Source organism: Perissodus microlepis, chromosome 3 (genome assembly GCF_051167445.1).
Source record: "Perissodus microlepis isolate ML-2025 ecotype Zambia chromosome 3, ASM5116744v1, whole genome shotgun sequence".
Taxonomy (NCBI): Eukaryota; Metazoa; Chordata; class Actinopteri; order Cichliformes; family Cichlidae; genus Perissodus; species Perissodus microlepis.
The window spans coordinates 50,175,219-50,195,153 of NC_140463.1; the positions used below are offsets into that span (position 1 = coordinate 50,175,219).

The 19,935-nt window shown below is 41.4% G+C and overlaps 2 protein-coding genes and 1 long non-coding RNA gene across 3 annotated transcripts; 1 reads left to right on the top strand and 2 right to left on the bottom strand.

Annotated features, from left to right (window-relative positions):
* Window positions 1-5,302: 5,302 nt before the first annotated feature.
* LOC146391784 (uncharacterized) lies at window positions 5,303-6,668 on the bottom strand. Its single transcript, XR_014798950.1, has 2 exons — window positions 6,523-6,668; window positions 5,303-5,896 (listed from the first exon to the last, which is right to left on the bottom strand). It is a non-coding gene; the product is annotated as an uncharacterized LOC146391784 (long non-coding RNA).
* Window positions 6,669-7,785: 1,117 nt separating this feature from the next.
* LOC146391785 (uncharacterized) lies at window positions 7,786-10,080 on the top strand. The gene is made up of 7 exons (XM_084917131.1): window positions 7,786-7,924; window positions 8,021-8,114; window positions 8,443-8,799; window positions 8,895-9,004; window positions 9,270-9,369; window positions 9,470-9,584; window positions 9,947-10,080. Exons 1-7 carry the CDS (start codon window positions 7,821-7,823, stop codon window positions 10,078-10,080), a joined length of 1,014 nt encoding a protein of 337 aa, XP_084773257.1. The 5' UTR covers window positions 7,786-7,820.
* A 3,646-nt stretch (window positions 10,081-13,726) lies between these two features.
* LOC146391786 (uncharacterized) lies at window positions 13,727-16,972 on the bottom strand. Its single transcript, XM_084922897.1, has 6 exons — window positions 16,936-16,972; window positions 15,669-15,962; window positions 15,320-15,607; window positions 15,107-15,174; window positions 14,553-14,596; window positions 13,727-13,823 (listed from the first exon to the last, which is right to left on the bottom strand). The coding sequence occupies exons 1-6, from the start codon at window positions 16,970-16,972 to the stop codon at window positions 13,727-13,729; spliced, it is 828 nt and encodes a 275-aa protein (XP_084779023.1).
* Between the last annotated feature and the right edge of the window lie 2,963 nt (window positions 16,973-19,935).

Here is a 19,935-nt window from a genome sequence, read left to right on the forward strand (position 1 = left end):
TTAAACACAGGTTGGCACGTTGCCAATGAGCGATACAGCGGCTGTTTCGATCATGTGACATTTTCTTAAAGCGACGCACGCACTGATACAGGCATCGCTAGGTGAGCTTGATACAAGCGTCAGTGCATCAGTGTTGCTGGACCCATCACTAGATCAAAGCTTATGTACCACACATAAAAAAATCAAGGCAGAGTAGAAGCGGGTGGATAGATTGTTAATGAATTTTAAAATTATGTTTGTTTTTCTTATTCTTGAAAAAAACAATTTACCCTCGCATTTTTTCCCTTTTTATATACTACTACTTATGTGTTTTTTTTCTTATTTATGTCTATATTGTTTTGTTAAATGGATGACAGTTTTACCCTTTTTACTACTTTTTGAACTCTATGCTGATGTTTAAAGATTGTATTATTACTAAATAATGTATTTAACAATTAGGTGAAAATAAATATCAGATGAAACGATATTCTCTTCTGTTATCTTTTATTATTTGTTACTTGAATCAGTATCTGCACTGCACACAATCAAAGTTATTTTCAAAACATACACAAACAGGTCTTATTTTGTTAACAAAATGACAAACCAGGTTATCACTGTACATATTAATTAGTCTTGAATAAGACGCTCCTTTTTGGACATGATATAGAAAAAACACACAGTGTTGTCCGCAGGTTACCGAAAAGTCATTCTGAACCTGTCTCCCAGAATACAATATCCGAGCGGTGTTTTTTAAAAGAAAAAGTTTTATCTCGGGTGAAAACTTGTCAGGTGAGTTACCGAAGCTGTCAAAAAGTACCCTTGCTTGTCTTTTGTGATATAGAACGCCAACCAGTGCTTCCCAGGTAAGTCTGATGGATCTGTATTCACAATGCCCATGCATGGATATCTGATGGTCTTTGTTGGCAGCTGGTCACATGCTAAGACACCTAGAAGATGAGCCCTGTTACTAATCCTTTTAACAACGCTGGTTAGTTCTATTGTATTCATTTTGAATCTTTAGTAGTACTCCAGCAGCACTTGTCTCATATTAGATATTTCTATGACTGAATCAAATACAGAGTAACACACCAGGTTCATTGTTCGGGGTAGCGGATTTCTGAAAGGGGTTTCCAGCCTCACGTTCCCTGTTTTAACTAACGATACATTCCCTGAATGTCCTTCATCAGCTTCCAGATTGAAACAGAATAATGTGTAGCCGTTACCAAAGTCCTCACGTGTTATGGCCAATGGTCTATCCTTTAAATGTCTTCCAGTGGTTTGTATCAGCTGATAAAATTCTCTGGTAAAGTGTTTTCTCTGAAAATTTGGCTGGAATTGTTTGGCCGGATACGACTGTCCGTATAAACACATGAATTCTATATCACAGTTTAAAAATTAAATGGATTACGTGTAAAAGAACCAGGATAAGCTTCGTTATCCACAAAGGCGATGATGACAAATTCAGGCAACCTGCCCATAAATAAATTGTCATTAGTTGATATTCTTGCCCCAGCAGGTGTGGAGAAGGTCTTCAAAGAAACTCTGTCTACAGCATATTTTGCATTTGCATGATGCAGCGCCTTGCCGTGTGCCAGCCTGACACTTGGTGAGACACTGATTCTTTTCACAAATAAGCTGGCAGAGACAATTTTAACTTCATACGCGGTGTTAGCTCCAGTCATGAGAGCAAATTCGTCTTTAGAGCGCACAAATTTCAGCGACAGATCGATTCCATTAAGTAATAATTTTTCTTGAACAAACAGGTCTGCGTGTACTGGATCAATCAATTCAACAATACTGCTATTCGCTGTATAAGTACCTCTGGTCACCAGACCCTAGCTCTCCCCTTCTATACATGTATCATTCATGTGCGAGGCTGTGTCTGTACAGAATAAAGCGCTGCTGAACTGTGTGTCTAAAGTCTCCTTATTATAATTGATAAGACGTTCTATTATGCTTCTGTATGGATACGTGTTGGATGATTGGCTAATCAAGCGATCCCCCAAATTTACATCTACCTGACTAAATAAGGTACAACCTGGATAATTAACAAGTCCCACGTTTGCATCCCTGCCTAAGTTTGTGCCGTCAGCATCTGTGATTCTTACTCGTGTGTAGATATAGGAATCGTTTAGATCCAGGTAATCCTCTCCGGACGATGAGATGATTGGACCTCCGTCTGTGATTGCAGAAACTGGCGGAATTTCAGTAAACGTCGTTTTCTCTATGGACGTTTGTGTGTATGGGGCAGTAAAAAGATCGAGCTCTGTTTTTAGACATTCTCCTGATTGGTTGTGTAACAGAGCCATTTAGAAGATGTCAAATGCTGTAGTTTTTGAACGACTGGTTCTGGGTCTTTTCACTCCGCGTGGTTGTCTCCGTTTGGTGGCTTTCCTGGCAGGTTTTGTCGTTTTACGCTTTTTAGGCGGCGGTGTATCACACATGCGTGCAGTGGGAGGGGTCTTAGAAGGTTTGGGTGTATACACATACAAGCCGTTGCCATCCTGCTTAGTAGATGTTGGCTTGGTTATGTTGGATATGACATCAGACACTATGCCTGATGCTGCTGTTTTTAGGTGGGGTTTGACTATGCTGACTCCTTTTTTAAACAACGGTACAGCAATTCTAAACAGGCTGCGGAACAAACCTCCCAGACCTGCGCCATATTGCGTGCTAGTCCCAATATAACCATTCAATTCGCCACCAGCCTGATTTAAATAATATCTTACATATTCATCTGTGTTGTAGACAGACATCCTTATTTTTTAAAAATGGTGTCTTATGGGTCGGAAGTGGAGTTTGACAAACACCTTCCCGTATAAAAAGGGTATGTGTTGATTTTGGTCGTCTTTCAAATCAATTTCTATGTCATCGATTAAGGATTTCGAGACTGGTGTGTAGTGTGGGCTGTCAAATTGAAGAATGGCTACCCGACGATCATCGTCTGTGTCACGGTTTGGCATGGCAGACCGTGGGGGGTGTAGGGAAGGAGGACCCAGGCGCGGTGCTCTGTGTGCGAACAGTGCGTTTATTTACAGTGTGTGGTACAAAACAACAATAAATCCCCGTGTTTTTCCCCAGACTCCCGTGTCGTGTCCTCCTAGTGCTCTCTGCTCCCGTGTCTGCACTCCCGGTGCTCGCTGCTCTTCAGGCCTTCCACACTCCTCCTGCGGGAAACAATAGCGGCAGCTGTCAGGACACTAAACAATGGCAGGCAGGCACTTAACGACAAAACCTAAACTGGGTGACTAACGTGGAGTCTCAAGCAATGATCCCACGCCGGTGGGAGCTCCAAGACTCTCTTAAGTAGCTCCCCCGACGAGGCCTGATCAGCAGCAGGTGTGTGGCTTCGGATGTGGCCCGTCCCCTAGCAGGGCCACACCCACCAGGCCTGACGGCGCCTATAAACGAGTGCTCAGACACACAGCCACCCACCCACACATACATGTACAAGCATAGAGAAGAAGGGGGAGCAACACCAAAAATACATAATAATATAACAGGTCCATGACTGCCCAGGGGTCCTGGGTCGCCCAGTCCCAGGACCCTGACAGTCTGTTATATTTATTGCTCTTAATAGCCGCGCATGGGCGTCGCCCACAAGCTGGTAATCAACGATATCTGCATAAATAAAAATGTTATATTTTCCTCCGTATATGTCTGCAGGATGTGGTGCGTATGTGTTTTTATAATGAAGTACAAACGGGTCTTCTGATTTGAATCCTAAGATTTCTGTCAGTCTCCCTCTAAATGTGAGAACTGTGCCCCTTGGGCCCATAACACTAACATAGTTACTAACTTCACTGTATTGTGTTTTAATGTCGGTAGTGGCTTGATGTTGCTGACATTTAAAATGTCATTCTTTTATTATCTGCGCCACAGATGCATAACGCCCCACAGACAGCTCAATCACGGTTATGGACAATGCTCCATCTTTGACTGGATCATAAATTTCCACTCGCTAATCTGATTGCGGAAAAGAAACCATAGTCTTGGGTATTGAAATTCTATAACACCAACCTCACACGGTTCATTTAAAACAATAGGTTTTGCTAGCTTTGTTCTAAAGTTTGATTTCTTATTGCCTGGATAAACATGTGCTGAAGCATTCGAGAAGAGGCTCACATAAAAGCTGTTGTTGTTCGTTTTATCCATTCCTTCCTTCCTTCCTCAGTCTTTGTCTAGTGCAGAATGAAAGTATGCAGAGCTGCGGCGTCTCTGTTAATCACACTTCAATGATGTCTTTTTCAGGGATCCATGAATTCAAATGAGAAGGCCAACCGAGCCATTTGACCAGCGCTAACTTTTTTCGGTCCTCTTTTTTTCTATATTTTAAAACTTTTGTTTTTGTCAATAGTCACCTGCTGTATCTCAGGTTCGTAAAATACACCTTTCACTGCAGCTCCTGTGAGATCCTCTAGTTTGTATACGGGAGGGTCTCTTCCTAAACGCTCCTTTATGGTAAAGTACTCGTCTGTGTAGGTCTGATGGTAACCCTTTCAGAATATGCCTCGTAGTTTAGATATTCTCTCTGTATCGCCCACATTAAATTTAAAAGTCACCGTGTTTGGGGTTTCATTTTGTACAGGGTGTTAAAGACTGCTTTCTCATTATCTTTGCACACCTCGGTGGGGTCATTTTGATAGAGCTGTGATAAGACATGTTATAGGCCTGTACAAGATCTTGGATCACATTAACATATCTTCGCGAGTTAACTGATGTTAAGTATTTCCACATTTTCCCCTTTAAGGTGCGGTTAAAACGCTCTACCACACATGATTTCATTTCACTAAAGGTTGAAAAATGTGTGATGTTATACTGCTCCATTAGTTTTTTAAAATGTTTACTATAAAATTCTTTCCCTAAACCTGTTTGGAGTTTTTCAGGCACACGGCCCTCTCTCAGAATATCACCAAAAGCCTCAGCAACAGCCTGTCCTGTCTTGGTTTCAAGGCACCTAACCCATGCATACTTAGAAAACACATCTATGCATGTCAATAAGTACCTAACATTATCATTATCCGCAGAATATTCACGCATGTCAACCAAATCAGCTTGAAACTGTTTGTCAATCCTGTTAACCAAAACTCTATTTCTGGGGAAATGTATCCTTGCAGGTTTATGAAGAGTATATGCGTCATCTCCTTTTACAAAACGCTCCACGTCAGGTAATGACGGCTTTAAGCCTGTTGCCTCACTGACAGCAATACGGAGCTTCTTTACACTTCCTAAACCCCCTGGGTGTGCAGGGTTGTGATATATTTTTCTCAGCATATTTTCCATAATCACTTTGACCAAACACAAACACAAATGACCAGAAAAAAGTGTTAGCATACGTTTTTATTTAATTTTCTGTGTAGTGACCAGTAAGGTTTTTATAACAGATGTACATTAAATCTTGTGTCTCCCAGACCAGTAGTTTCCAATCATGTGGAGCAGCGCTGATTTAACACCGCAGGTGTGATGATTGGTATTTAGCATACAATGTGCAGCACTGATCTCAGTTCACACAGAAGACGCTCTGCAGTGCTGATGATTTGTGCTTTAGCCTCACTGACACTGTATGAGCATACAAACAGACGGATGGCCGGGATGAATCGGGGCGTCCGGAGCTTTTCCATCACCTCATCATAGTAGGTCTCGAAGAAAAACACAGGCAGTTCAAACAGGCAACTGCGTTGTAACTGGCTGGGGTGACCAGATTGGCATCCATAACATATCTCCTGCACATACTCATTCAGTGCCATCGACAGCAGGTGGAAGGTTACGAGTTTAATGTTGATTTCCGTTTCCTCAGACGGGTGTGATCCTGCAGAGTCCTGTGAGCATCCTGGAGAGGGGGGCGGAGTCGGTGGGGTCTGGATTAGCAGTGCTGGAGGGGGAGACTCTGAGCGGTCCACAATATGGCAGATGTTGTCTGTAAAAGAAATCCACACATTGCATTTTTTTAAAATATCGGGTATAATGCCAATGTCTCTCACACAGAGACAACCTACCATTTGTTTTTTTTCTTTTTTTCAGTCCTCGGGGTTTTTGATGATTTTTGGCCTGAACATGGCAGAAGGTAAACCAATCTTCGGGCCACGTGCGAGCTGATCATATACAAGACGCTTCCTAATATTCTCATAAGAAGAGGTGACCTTGTCTCTCTTGATAGTCTTATCGACCTCATTAAACACCCGCTGCAGTGCTCTCCAGTCTGACCACTGAATAAAAAACAAATCCTTAAACCATGATAAACATTCTTCAAGGGTGAGGGGGTATGGGTTCAACCTCTTTAGAGGCCCCTGTCCGCAATTACACCCTCCTTGATCCAGGTCCGGACAGACGACTGAGCGAAACGGTTTCCAATTTTTGATAGACATAGAGTGTGTCCCGCCAACTCCCCAAATCTCCCCTCACCAGAATCTACATACAGGGTCACTTTTCCATCACTATATTTAATTGAATAAACATACCCGCACACACCTCTAAACGCAAAATTAAAATCAGTCTCTGTAGACTCTTGATGGAGTGATGAAGATCGGATATCTGCAGACATACCTAGGGGGTCAGAGGCTGCTCGGATGTCTGATGTGAATGCCATAGTTGGAGGTGGAAATTCTTGCTGAAAGTGTGGTGGGTATCCCATGAAAAAGCTATAAAAACCAAACCCTTTTCTCTCCATTATATTGCTTTTTCTTTAAAACACGACCAGTAGGAGACAGAGCATGCGCAGTGGGACCGCATGGCCCGGAAGTGCCCCTTTTTCGGATGAGTGAACGCGCGTGCAAGAGAGTGCATGTGCGCGTGCTCGTACGTGCGAAAGGTGCCAGTTTTTAAGCTCGGCAATGGGGGTGTGGGGGGCATACCTCTCCCCTCACCCCTCCACTCCTCAGACACCCCCCCCCCCCTCCTCACCCCCCACAGAGGTGCCCTATTTATTCTTCTGGAGGGTTTTTGCAGCCTTCATCAGAGTTTCACAAGCCAATAGGTACGGTTTTTAAGTCCTATGCATTTCTTTCTATGTACTATGAGTCTGTGCTGTTATTGTATATTTATTGTGTATCAGTTAATTTCCAATTCTTTTTATATATATTGTGTGTTTTTAATGTTAGTTCGGCTGTTGCCTGTGCAAAGGCCAGACCGTGTGTGTGACTGCCCAGCAGGTAACGTTGAGGTTTCACCCGGTGCAATTGTGGCTCTTGTAACCATAAATGGTAAGTTGCTCTTTTGTCACACAGTACACACACAATAGATGTGTTTGCAGGTTTTATTGCAAATTGTACATTACTACATTGTTTTGAATTACCCTCGGCCCGCAGTATATGTGGGCACCTGTCAAAGGTCATTTGGATTTACCAGACCGCTTTGAAAACAACATGAAATCTTCACAACATGGAAAAAATGAATGTCTTTGTTGAGCCATGACTGGATTTCTCCTTATCCTTCCTAAAGGCCGTTATAACCTTGCACTGCCAGTGGTGAGCTGCACCAGCTGTGACCTAATGTGGTCCCCCTCAGTTAAGGACTTCCAGGGTGGTGGATATTGGCCTGGCACCTTAAATTTCTGCACCCTGTTTTCAATGGATGTCTTTCAGTCTTTCTATGACATTAAGAAGCTGCACCAGGGATGTCACTTAAGGCATTTGTCAAAGTGCTGGATGAAAGAACAGCCCATTTTGGAAGGGTGAGTTTCTAAATTTGTCAAGTTTAAGGAAATTGTGCAAATCAATGTTTATGATGACTGTCCTTGAATATTCTGTTGTTTGTCCTCTACTTAAAAGACTGGCCGAATATCAGCTGATGCCTTCAGTAAAGGTTTCTTGGAGTGGAGTGCTGTAAAGTTTGAGGTGGACAGGATGTGCAAGGAGCCATGCTTTAGCTGCCCTGCCTGCACTCCAGACATGCTCGCCGTGTCAGTTGATGGAAACCGCAAGCTTTATCGCTTTCAGTCAAATGCAAGGTACGTTATGCATTGTGTACATAAATCAAATATGGATTTGTACAAAAATTGTATTTTGATGTTTCTTTTCAAACAACTGTCACTGTGTTCGTTCAGCACTTCAGAGCAGGGGAACTTTGAAGGTGTCTTCATTGAAAAAGATGAGGAAGTTGCTGAGTTTGTGAAATACATCCACAGACACACAAATGATGTAAGATACACATATATATCAGTGCTGTTAGCGTTAATCTTGTTAAAATGACCATAACCATATACACATACGTGTGTGTGGATACATATTTGGATGGGTGGATATTTATTTTGTTTTTCTCTTGGTGTTGTCGTAATACTATTTACTTGACTTTATCTTAATGCATACTTCATTTTGTCACCATGTGTATTTAAAAAAATAAAAACATGGTTTTTATGAGGTGTTGTGTGAACGTGACTTAAGGCTACTTCAGCGAATTCTTTTGCATTTGTGTTAAAAAAGTTTGTCCCTGATAGGGCGTAATCACGTCGTGTCTTTGAGTGTATAGGTCCCAGGGAAAGGGTTGTGTGGATCTTCATCTTGGACTGCAGCAAAGGAGTCGACCAAAAAGTCCACTGGGAAGTTGGATGAAGAGAGCATAGAAATAGCTGTTTGTTTGCTGTTAGTCCTCCTAGCTGCATTGGACATGTTTCGAGGGGAGATCTTTGCTTACCCCCTTTTTCTCCAGAGGAAGTTGGCAGCTAGCGTCCCAGGACATATTATGTTCCTTTGCTCCGATGTGGCCTGTAAATATTTCCCATATTTAACCAACGTGGCTCAGCAGCGCCCTGAGCTGAGGAACCTCTTGTCAATGCGTCCTTTTCTCTCCGTCATGCATGCTAAAGCTCACACTTGGATATGCGAGGTATACTGCAGCTTGTAGTCTTGGATACGTTTAAGACATTTTGTTATAAGGTTGAATGAATTCAGCAGTCATGTATTGTGACCTCCTTTCTATAGATCAAATGGGGAGGTGCGTTTCAGGATGGGGCCGGTTCTACAGTTGGAGAAGAGGTGGAGCAAGTAAACAGTTTCCTGTCTAGGGCGGCCATCACAACGAAGTACATGTCTAATAATAATAATAATAATGGATTGCATTTATATAGCGCTTTTCAAGGCACCCAAAGCGCTTTACAATGCCACTATTCATTCACTCTCGCATTCACACACTGGTGGAGGCAAGCTACGGTTGTAGCCACAGCTGCCCTGGGGCAGACTGACAGAAGCGAGGCTGCCATATCGCGCCATCGGCCCCTCTGGCCAAAGCAGGTGTGTGTCTGTGTGTGAGATTCCACTCAGTCTCCTGCTCATTCATTCTTATTTGTATACTAACTGAAATGCAGGGCGAACAGACATGCTGACCCTCCTGGCTTTGGGCTGGAACAAAAGGAAAGTGGAACAACTGGGCCGCACTTTGAGCCAGAGAGATCTAAAGGTCATTTTTTCAACACCCATTTTAATGTGTGTGGTAATGGGGGAAAACACCAGTACTCTAAAAATGTCCATATGAATGACATTTATTAATGTATTCTTAGATCATAAGGATCCTTAGAGAACAAGTGGAGAGCCTGAATGCGAGCAGAAATGAGCTGGGTGTGGATGACGACACACTGCAGCAATGGGTGGTCGATGTGCAGCAATGGGCTGAAGGTGAGTCTCAATATAATGCAGTCGTGTATAACAACAGGACCCACCATGGCCTCATTAAAGAACTTAGAATTAAGATCTTTCTGACGGTGTCAACAAACAATGAAAAATAAGCCTTGTAAAAGCACAATTGATGGCAGAGTCGTTGCGTTTGATCAAATTGGATTGGACCTGGGTTGAAATGATGTTGTACTAGTTGGTTTTATAAACCTGAACACCAACATACTTGTTATCTCATGATAATGCAGCACATGAAGGCTCCAGATGTCTTATAATGAATATCATCAAGTCAGTGATTACAGAGTCCACTGTAGTTTGGTGACTGTTACTCATCCTGTATTCTGATTAATATTCCTCTCACTTAGAAAGTGATCAAACTGATGGCAGCCTTGGAGCGTTGCAGGCACCAATAGAGGAGCTTGTCGTCATCATCAGAGTGCGAACACAAAGTCTTTACAGACAAAATGGTGTCCCAGTTTCTTTGAAATGGACCGTTTGATGCTCAGTTTGTACAGCTTGTACAGCTACTTTGTAAACAGAATAAAATCAGATCCAGGTTTGTTTAAGCTGGATGTGATTTGTTCTAGCAAACAAATTGATGAGTGTAGATTAAAATGTAAATATATGCATTATGTGAAGGTGTTCCTTTTTATGATTATTTACAGATAGCAACAAGAGGCGACACAGAATTCACAGGGTCATCTTAGATGAGAAGAAACGCTTGGCGGCTGCTGTTGTCGACTACAACAAGCTCGCTGAACCAACAAAGCAAATCGTATCCAGTGATGCCCTCATCCAGACCGACATTTGGCCCTGGCAGAGCACAAGTGAACGTAAGCTCTTGATTTCTAAATATCCTTTTTAAACAAACTCCCAGTATCTGAGCAGTAGTTGAATGTTTTGTTCTTGAATCATAATATGCTACTATGTTTTCCCATCTGATGTTGTTAAACTGTAGCTGCTGCTGACCTCCGGACAAAGAGAAAGGTCTTTGAGAAGGTGATGGCTGTGAGGCGCCTGAGAGAGGAGGAGATGATCCTTTGCAGGGAGATGCAGCATCACTGGACAGTGTTGCGAATGCGATCTGTGGTGTTGGGGACAATCTCCTCAGACTGTAAGCACATCTTTTATTTATTTATACATTTGGTGATGAATTGATTGAAAATAATAGCAGATGCTAAAGTCTTACTGGATCTTTTACCTATATTTGGGTTGCTAGCTGACACTGCCTTGTCCCTTAAAAAAAGTTTAATTATGATCCTAATTCCTTGTGTTTATGAGGTGAGGTTTGTTTGTTTGTTTGTTTGTTTGTTTTACTTCTATTTAATAGTTTTGTTGTTTATGTTTGGTAAAATAAAAAGTTAATCACATCTGTCCAATGTGATTTTCATAATGTCTGTTTTAGAAATTGCTTATCAACAGACATTTTACATGTTGAGAAGAAAAATGTAATTCCCTTGGTGCAGTTGTTTACCCTGAATCATTCTTTCCCATCTAATTTAATGACTAGTGTACATGTTCAGATACAATAACATCATTTAATTCATGGGATGCTCTCTGGGCTGCTCAAATTATCACAGAATGTAAAAGCACCAGGCAGCACACTCACAAGGACATTTTTTGTTCAGTGTTTTGTTGAAGAAATCAACAAGTACAACTGAGATGTTTGCTGTAGTGGTGTGTTTGTTAAGAAGCATGCCAGCACACTGGTGAACTGACAGTCCCAGAATGCACCCGAGCCAGTGACTCGCCCCAGAGCAAATGAAATTAATTATCTAGAAAGACAACCGTGATCAAAGACTAAGTAAAAGAGTAGGAAACAAAAGATAAGGGAAGGTACTGTGGGGTAGGAAAGAAAGGCCAGAGCTGTGCAAAATGACCTCCAGCAGGCCACAAATATGCACGTCTGTTCAAGCGGTCAGATACTGACTCCATGAGGGTGGTATGAGGGCTCGACGTCCACAGGTGGGGGTTGTGCTTACAGCCCAACATCGTGCAGGATGTTTGGCATTTGCCAGAGAACACCAAGATTGGCAACTTTGCCCCTGGCGCCCTGTGCTCGTCACAGATGAAAGCAAGTTCACACTAAGTACTTGTGACAGAGTCTGGAGACATATTGGAGAACCTTCTGCTGCCTGAAACATCCTCCAGCATAATGGTTGGGCAGTGGGTCACTAATGGTGTGGGGTGGCATTTCTTTGGGGGACCGCACAGCCCTCCATGTGCTCGGCAGAGGTAGCCTGACTGCCATTAGGTGCTGAAATTAGATCCTCAGACCCCTTGTGAGACTATATGCTGGTGCGGGTGGCCCCGGGTTCCTCCTAATGCAAGACAACGCTAGACCTCATGTGGCTGGAGTGTGTCAGCAGTTCCTGCAAGACGAAGGCATTGATGCTGTGGACTGGCCCGCCCATTCCCCAGACCTGAATCCATTTGAGGACATCTGGGTCATCATGTCTCACTCCATCCACCAACTGCACCACAGACTGTCCAGGAGTTGGCAGATGCTTTAGTCTGGGAGGAGATCCATCAGGAGACCATCTGCCACTTCATCAGGAGCATGCCCAGGTGTTGTAGTGAGGTCATACAGGCATGTGGAGGCCACACAGACTACAGAGCCTCATTTTGACGTGTTTTAAGGACATTACATCAAACCCGATTAATGATTCTGTATTGCACTGATCAAGGAACCAACCCAATAGGAGCTAAAGGCATCCTCTTCACATTACTTAACCTAGTAAGTTTATACTATGTTTAATGTGCATTTTCTTCATCAGTTTAGAACATAACATGTTAGCGCTCCCTGGTCCTTTTTGGAGACAGGTCCTGAGACAGCAGCCAGCTTTGGAGAACTCATGCCAGCTGTGGTAATTAAGGAATACTTTGATTTAATATTGATTTCATGACAACTATCCTCAGGCACATATTCCTGGATATATACAATGACACGAGTAAACTCCCATTTTAGAATCATTGCCTTCTTTGATCTGACTCACTGCCTCAGACTTTGGACCTGTGTCCCCAAAACTACAGAGAATCCATGACACTGGGTAAGAGGCCTTGATCATGTTATAAGTGAGAGAGTTTGGTGTAACAGTGGTTGAACATGCCAAATCAATCCACAACATACTGCCATTCCCCAGCTGTAACCTGCATATGCATCAAACCAAAACCCAGTACCATAGCCACATGACAGACATACAGATGAGGGTAAAGGGCTGTGTCATGTTGCCAGATAGCTTCATCCCAAAAAAGAGAAACATTCTTCAAAAACAAAAGTTTGTGAATATTTGCTGTATTGCCAGGCCTGAACCAACCTGTTAAACTTATCAAATTATTGTCATAGATATGAACCTATTGATTGAAACAGAATAATCCATTCAAGCCTCCATCATCATCCAAGATCACTGTTAGTATTCAGATTATTTTATCTCTATTTTCCTCTTTGATGATTTGAAAATCAGTATTTGATCAACAGACTTTTTAAAAGTGTATTTTGATCCTATTGTTTACGCGTGTAATTGCATTTTTATTGACATTTTGACAGGAAAACCCTTAATCAAATTGTATCTTTGGTATCTAATAATAATATTAACAATAATGTTACATATGTAATATGTACACAATAATGATTGGCAAACAAACAAGAAAAATAGAAAAAATGACAATTTAAAAAAAAAAAAAATACCCTGTATATAAAAACCACATATGACCACGACTCCAAATGTGCAATTGTCACTGCATCTAAACATGACAGATGACATATTACAAAAAGGTAGAAACGTATAATATACAACATGTTGTGAAGCTGCTACTGGTGCAGTTAACTTTGCTTTAGGCTCCCATACACAGTACTGCTGACCCTAATCACCTCATACAAGATGTTACTTACTTTACGTGCAGTGCAGTATTACTTTAACTTGCAACATGTTATAATAGCCAAGTCACTTCTATATTTATGAGCATGTAGACAATAATGTTGGCTGATATGTAAAACTATGAGATATCGAGTGCTGGGAAGATATTATTGATCGATCAGACTCATGAATGTGTTAGGTACTTAAGCCACAATTAGAGAGTGAAACAGAGACTGACACTGGTTAGAATTGTATAGTAAATATTTTATTTTGAACTTTTATGCTGAACTACAAACTGTGAACTGTGCGATCTCTGCGACCTGTGGTGCCTGGTTTCTGTGTGTAAAACTGCGCAGGTTCCCATGTGTCATCCCACACTTTGCCACTGTCAGGAGAAAAACATAACAAACAACAACCACACACACAAACTAGGATAATTTAGGTTGTGACATATGACAATTTTTTAGGATGAAATATCTTCTATATTCATGTCATGCTTTATACACCTTCATTGTAATATAAATTAATCAAATGAAGTCAGAGAGTAATAATATATGAAGCAGACGTCAAGCAGGACCACAGCAGCAGCCACGATGCTTCAGAACCTGCTGTATGAGAGAGCACAGAAACTCCAGGGAAGAAGTTTAGTTAGTAACATGCATGAACTGCATTACTGAGACATGTATGTTTACAGATGGTGGTGAGGGAGAGGGGGAGAGGTTTTAGTAAAAGGAGATGTGACTGCATCTTCAACCAATACTGAGCCTGCATAACCCTGAAAGAGACAGATAGAGAGAGGGGGGGGGACACTAACCCCCAGCAGTCTGGTCCTGTGACAGCATAACTAAGGGCTGACCTGAACCAGCCCTAACTATAAGCTCTATAAAGAAGTAAAGTCTTATGCCTACTCTTAAAAGTGTTGACCACGTCCACCTCCAAAACTCATAATGGACTTTGGAGGTGGACAGCTATCAAGCTCCTCACAGAAGAGCAGCTTGACAGCTAAAAGCTCCCAATTTACTTTAGTCCAAATACATGAATTCAAATTGAGGTGATAACTATTTATCAACAATATGAATGTCTGTTCCCGTCCAACAAAGTTGTTACTACATACCATGTTGAGCAGGGCTTCCACTTGACTTTAACTTCTTCTTTTTCCTGAAAAACATGATATAAACAAACAATTAATTCAGAAAGACATGCAAGTTGCATACAAAAAGGAGCTTATAAACATTTGTGTACTATTGAATGGCTCAATATATTATACAATTAGTTTACAAAAACATAAGAACCATTACAACGCTTGTACTGCCAGCATCGAGTGCATGTCAGCAAAGCAACACTGCTTACATTGTGGCTCACAAGCAAAACTAACTGAAGCAGATGTTACTGAATGGGAAGGAGCACCTCCACATCAATCACTCCTTCTGAGCATGATGTCAGGAGGACTTTAAAGCACGTAAACATCAGGAAGGCAGCACGACCAGGTCGTATCAGGTGGTATGTTCTTATTTAATGTCCTATTTGGAGGAAAATCCTGACTCAGTGGCTGAATTAGTGTCGATTCATCAAATACAAAAGCTTATGGATAGTCAGTCAGGCACAGTTCAAATCCGGGAAGTCCAAAGACGTAAACAAGTCTGCACAGCAGCAGGCTAAATTACTTACATTTACAACTCTCCTGTCTACTATCTCTTCATATTGGAAAATCTTCTGTGTACGGTGTTTTCGGCATTCTGAAAAATAACAAATGAAATATTTACATGAGGTCTGTAAAACTGGAGAAAATGAAAGAATGAAACAAAAATGAAAAAAGAAATCTTATCAAACTTAACGAACCTGTCATGTGTTTTGTACATTTACAATAACATAACGTCTAACCTTTCCTTTTCCTTTTTTTGGTTGGGACATCCGAGGTGTACGCCGTAGAAATTGAGGGAGATGCAGGAAGTGGAGATGGAGAGGAAGATGCAGGAGGAAGCAGAGATGGAGAGGAGGATGCAGGAGGAAGCAGAGATGAAGAGGATGATGCAGGAGGAAGCAGAGATGGAGAGGAAGATGCAGGAGGAAGCAGAGATGAAGAGGAGGATGCAGGAGGAAGCAGAGATGAAGAGGATGATGCAGGAGGAAGCAGAGATGGAGAGGAAGATGCAGGAGGAAGCAGAGATGAAGAGGAGGATGCAGGAGGAAGCAGAGATGCAGGAGGAGGATGCAGGAGGAAGCAGAGACAGAGAGGAGGATGCAGGAGGAAGCAGAGATGAAGAGGAGGATGCAGGAGGAAGCAGAGATGAAGAGGAGGATGCAGGAGGAAGCGGCGATGAAGAGGAGGATGCAGGAGGAAGCGGCGATGAAGAGGAGGATGCAGGAGGCTGACAGAGGGAAGATGTTGGTTCAGGCTCTAAATGAAGAATAAATTCCTGGTTTAGAGCCTCTGGGTCTGGGACTGGTCCAGCATCCACATTGTCAGCAGAGGATGGTCCAGCTGCTGGTGTAGAACTTTTAGCAGGAGGTGAAACTTGTAATTCTGCAAAATGTTAAATACTAAATATTCATTAAAAGGGGCTGAAAATGTACAGTACACATAAACACATAATAAGTAGTGATTTGCATGTTTTCAGTTAGGTTTTTACTAAAGTTACAACTTGTAAATATTGGCATCAAATAAGTCATCTCACACCCTCACTGACCCAAATCATTCAGTACAAGTGCCCTCGGGGGTAGTGTGACATCTGTAGTGCTTTTCTACTTTGTACATTAATAAATTAATGAGTGTGACTATAAATCCAGAGAGCTAATGACTTTTATCCTCTGATGACATGACTTTCCTGACTTTGTAGTGCATAACATTTGACACTTCAACCTACTGTGACTTAAGAGTTTTGTACAGTGGTGATGCTAACGACCTCAGGGAGGTAATCAGGTGACCTCTTAAGAAGTATATAAGTGTATAAGAATCTTTGTGTTCATATTGGTAACATGTTTACATATGTATTTGTTATACTAGAAAGTCTCAAAGAGAATTATCAGGTGTGGTGTTCGAGAAGATTTGTACAATTACATTTGTATATACATGAGTGTGAAAGACCATAATATACACACACACACACACATATACAAAATTGTTAAGTCAGGTAACACCAGAGGTTCTCGATGGCTAGCTTTGGTGATGTGAACACCACATGGAGAGGTAATAAGGCAGATATAACACTATTTTCATGTTAGCCACAGGACATGTAGGGCAGCTGTCACCTCACAGCAAGAAGGTTACTGGTCTGAAACTTGGCTGAATAATAGAATAGAACAGAACAGAGTAGAGTTGAATAGAATAGCTGGTGACTCTGAACTATCCTCGTCTTCACCATCTTGTTTGTCTCTATGTACCTCGTGGTGAACTGCCTACTTATCTAGGGTGTACCATGAGTATCACCCAAAGACAGCTAGGATAGGCTACCTGATAAGGAGACCTGGTTACAGATAATGGACAAAGCATATCTTACTTCTCAGAAGGTGTTCATAAAGTTTCCTCATCTTCATGAGGATGTCACGTGCAGCACCTTCCGCTGGTTCGATGTGAGCGATCACGTCCCCTACTATACGGCCCTTACGGTCAAACTGTCCAAGAAACAGAATTGGCTGGTAGCCCAGGGCGTGTAGTTTTGAAACCTGCAAGAACAACAAAGAAAAACATGCAGCCAGTCTTTCATGTAAGCAAACGGATGTATAACAAACCTTTAAGTTTCACATCTTTGGTGTTTTATTGTTGTAGATAGTTAAAAAGTATTTATGGCGACCAAACCTGTAAATGTATGATAAAATCCATCTTGAAATGTTTTCTCTCAGTTAATAGCCGATTAAATTAAAAATCAGAAGTAGCTTAAATTAAAATAGTTGAAGTTTTTTCTAGTTTGATGTCTTTAGTGTGATGATGTTATTCTGATGTGAATAACTTTTTATTTATGCTCTTAGATAAATAAATATTTTATGTGTATATACATGTCTTGTTAGTTTCTTACTTCATGATATACAAGAAAACATTGACAACTGTGATTAATAAAGAATTGTCTAGCAGACCAACCGCTTATTAGATCAGAACTTTTAAACTTACTGACAACTGGGCTGAATTAACCACCCTGCTCACATTTCTGTTGTTTTTAACAGAGGCAGCCCAGTTGCTGTTTTTAAACTGTTCTTGTTTTTTTTCAATCCCTCCTTTACGTTCAGGCTGCCCAGGCATCCACTGCATGTCTTCCTGTTGCAGGTGTTTGGAGCCTGACAGGAAGGGCATGGTTTGGTTTTTGGCTTTGTCATTTCTGCAAATGAAAATGGAACATGTAGGGATTATTTCAGGTCTGTTTTGGTGAGATGATTACAAAAATAATTTCTGACCAAAGAAATGAATAATATAATAATAGGCAGTATTACACCATGTTTAGAAAAAAAATCAATTAAGAGATTACAGTCGTAAATATTGAGTAAATTATGAGAATAGGGTTAAAAATACTGAATTAATTACAGAAAAGATGCATTGCTAAAATAGAGCAGTACTAACGTTAGCTGGGTGGCCAAGCAAGTGACTTACACAGGAGAATATATTACAAAAGGAAACATTAAATAAACTTTTGCAGAAGTAGTTCTCTTGGTACTAGGGATGGGTATCGAAACCGGTTCTTGTTGAGAACCGGTTCCCACTGTTTCAGTTCCTTGGAATTGTTTGCCATTTTTGCAAACGATTCCCTTATCGATTCCAGTCGCCCCGAATGACGTCACCACGTTGCGGAGCGTCATTTACCTGGCAGGAAACCGGGCGCCTAAGCGGCTCAAACGCTCAAAAGTTTGATTATACTTTACGAGAACGGATGACAACAGGGCAACTTGCAATACTTGCAAAGTAGATATTTCATTTAAGGGAGGAAATATGCAAAACCATTTGCTCACAAAACACGCGCCAACCTTAAATGAATGTTGTGTTTTTAACTCGTGAATCTCAACCCAGCAGCAGCGGTAACGTTTGCACGTCCTCTCCTGTTAATGCGGCAGGTAAATAATCAACTAACAGTGCATATTATGTTAGCGCAATCTGCCTTATTACAAAACCTGCCATTACTGTGCATTTAGGTGATCATGATGAGAGAGACAGAGTCTGGCTGGCTCAGATGCTGGCAGTTCTACCGGTAGCGTCTCCTTTCAGGTCAGGATAGACGAATGTCACCGAGCAGTGATTAAGTTTGTGGTAAAAGGCTTGCACCCATTTGCCACAGCAGATGCCACACATGCTACAGAATAATTTATGTTATACTTTGTTATTTCTACAGAAGAATATTTATTTTATTATTTTACATTTACAATTTTTTTTTCTGGGGACCCTGTGACACCCCATTGAAGAGCCGTAGGCTGGATCTCTTAAGATCTCACTGTTGGGTTTGTAAGGCCATGTTACTCCTAAATTTCTATCTTGTTCAAAGAGAAGATATAAAACAAAGTTCTAAGCAAATCGACCTTAGTGTTCTTCTTTTTTAAAAAGAATCGTTAAAGAATCGAATTGTTAAACAGAATCGAAAATGGAATCGGAATCGTGAAAATCTTATCAATACCCATCCCTACTTGGTACACAGACTGCTCTGTAAAAACATTTCAAGTTTGATATCAGCTGATTAATATTTTCAGTGAACATGCAAATCACCAACAGTTTATCTCAACTTACTTAGCTAGGATCTGCCTCGTTTTGAAAAACCACTTGGCAGCAGGACCGTGAGTTGAAACATACATTTACTACGACTCCCAAGATGCATTGCAGTAAAAGCCATCCAATCGTCTTGCTTAAAATCTGTTGACGTGTCGCTAAAGGCGCGCTGTAGATAAATATTACAATTTGTAAAAAAAAAAAAAAAAAAAAGATAATTAAAAAAAATAAAATGACCAATTTGTAATGACACCATTAAACACTGGGCCAGTTTATTTTCATATTATGATGATAATTATCGGCGGTTATTATTGTAAAGTTGGACCCAAGAAACATACGCTGGAGCAGCACAACTTTTATTTAACACTGTGGTTTTTACTGGGACACAGACACTCCCGCTCTTTCTCTGCTGTCACGTCTGCTTCCCTCCTCCGGCTGTCACTGCCAACATATAAAGAGACACAATCACTGTCAGATCCCAGCACACCTGTTCACCCCGCCCCTGCGCCGCCCCGGGAGCTCACTGCGTCACCCCTCCTCTGCAGCTGGCCAGAGACCACACCCACGCCACAATTATTTTAGAACAAATACAGGAATAACGGGTAGCGTCAAGCTGCTGATTGTCTTCATTTCCATAGCAACGGCGGTTGAAGATTATGGGTATGCAGTTATGGGATTAGTGCGCCGTTAGCGTAAATTGGTCTGATTGGTTGGAGCCGAGCGCATCCAAAACTAACAGGAATGGTGGATAAAACTATAAATGTGTTTTATGTGTGAAATAAAATAATAAACCCAACCAAGGTTTATGTACGTTAAA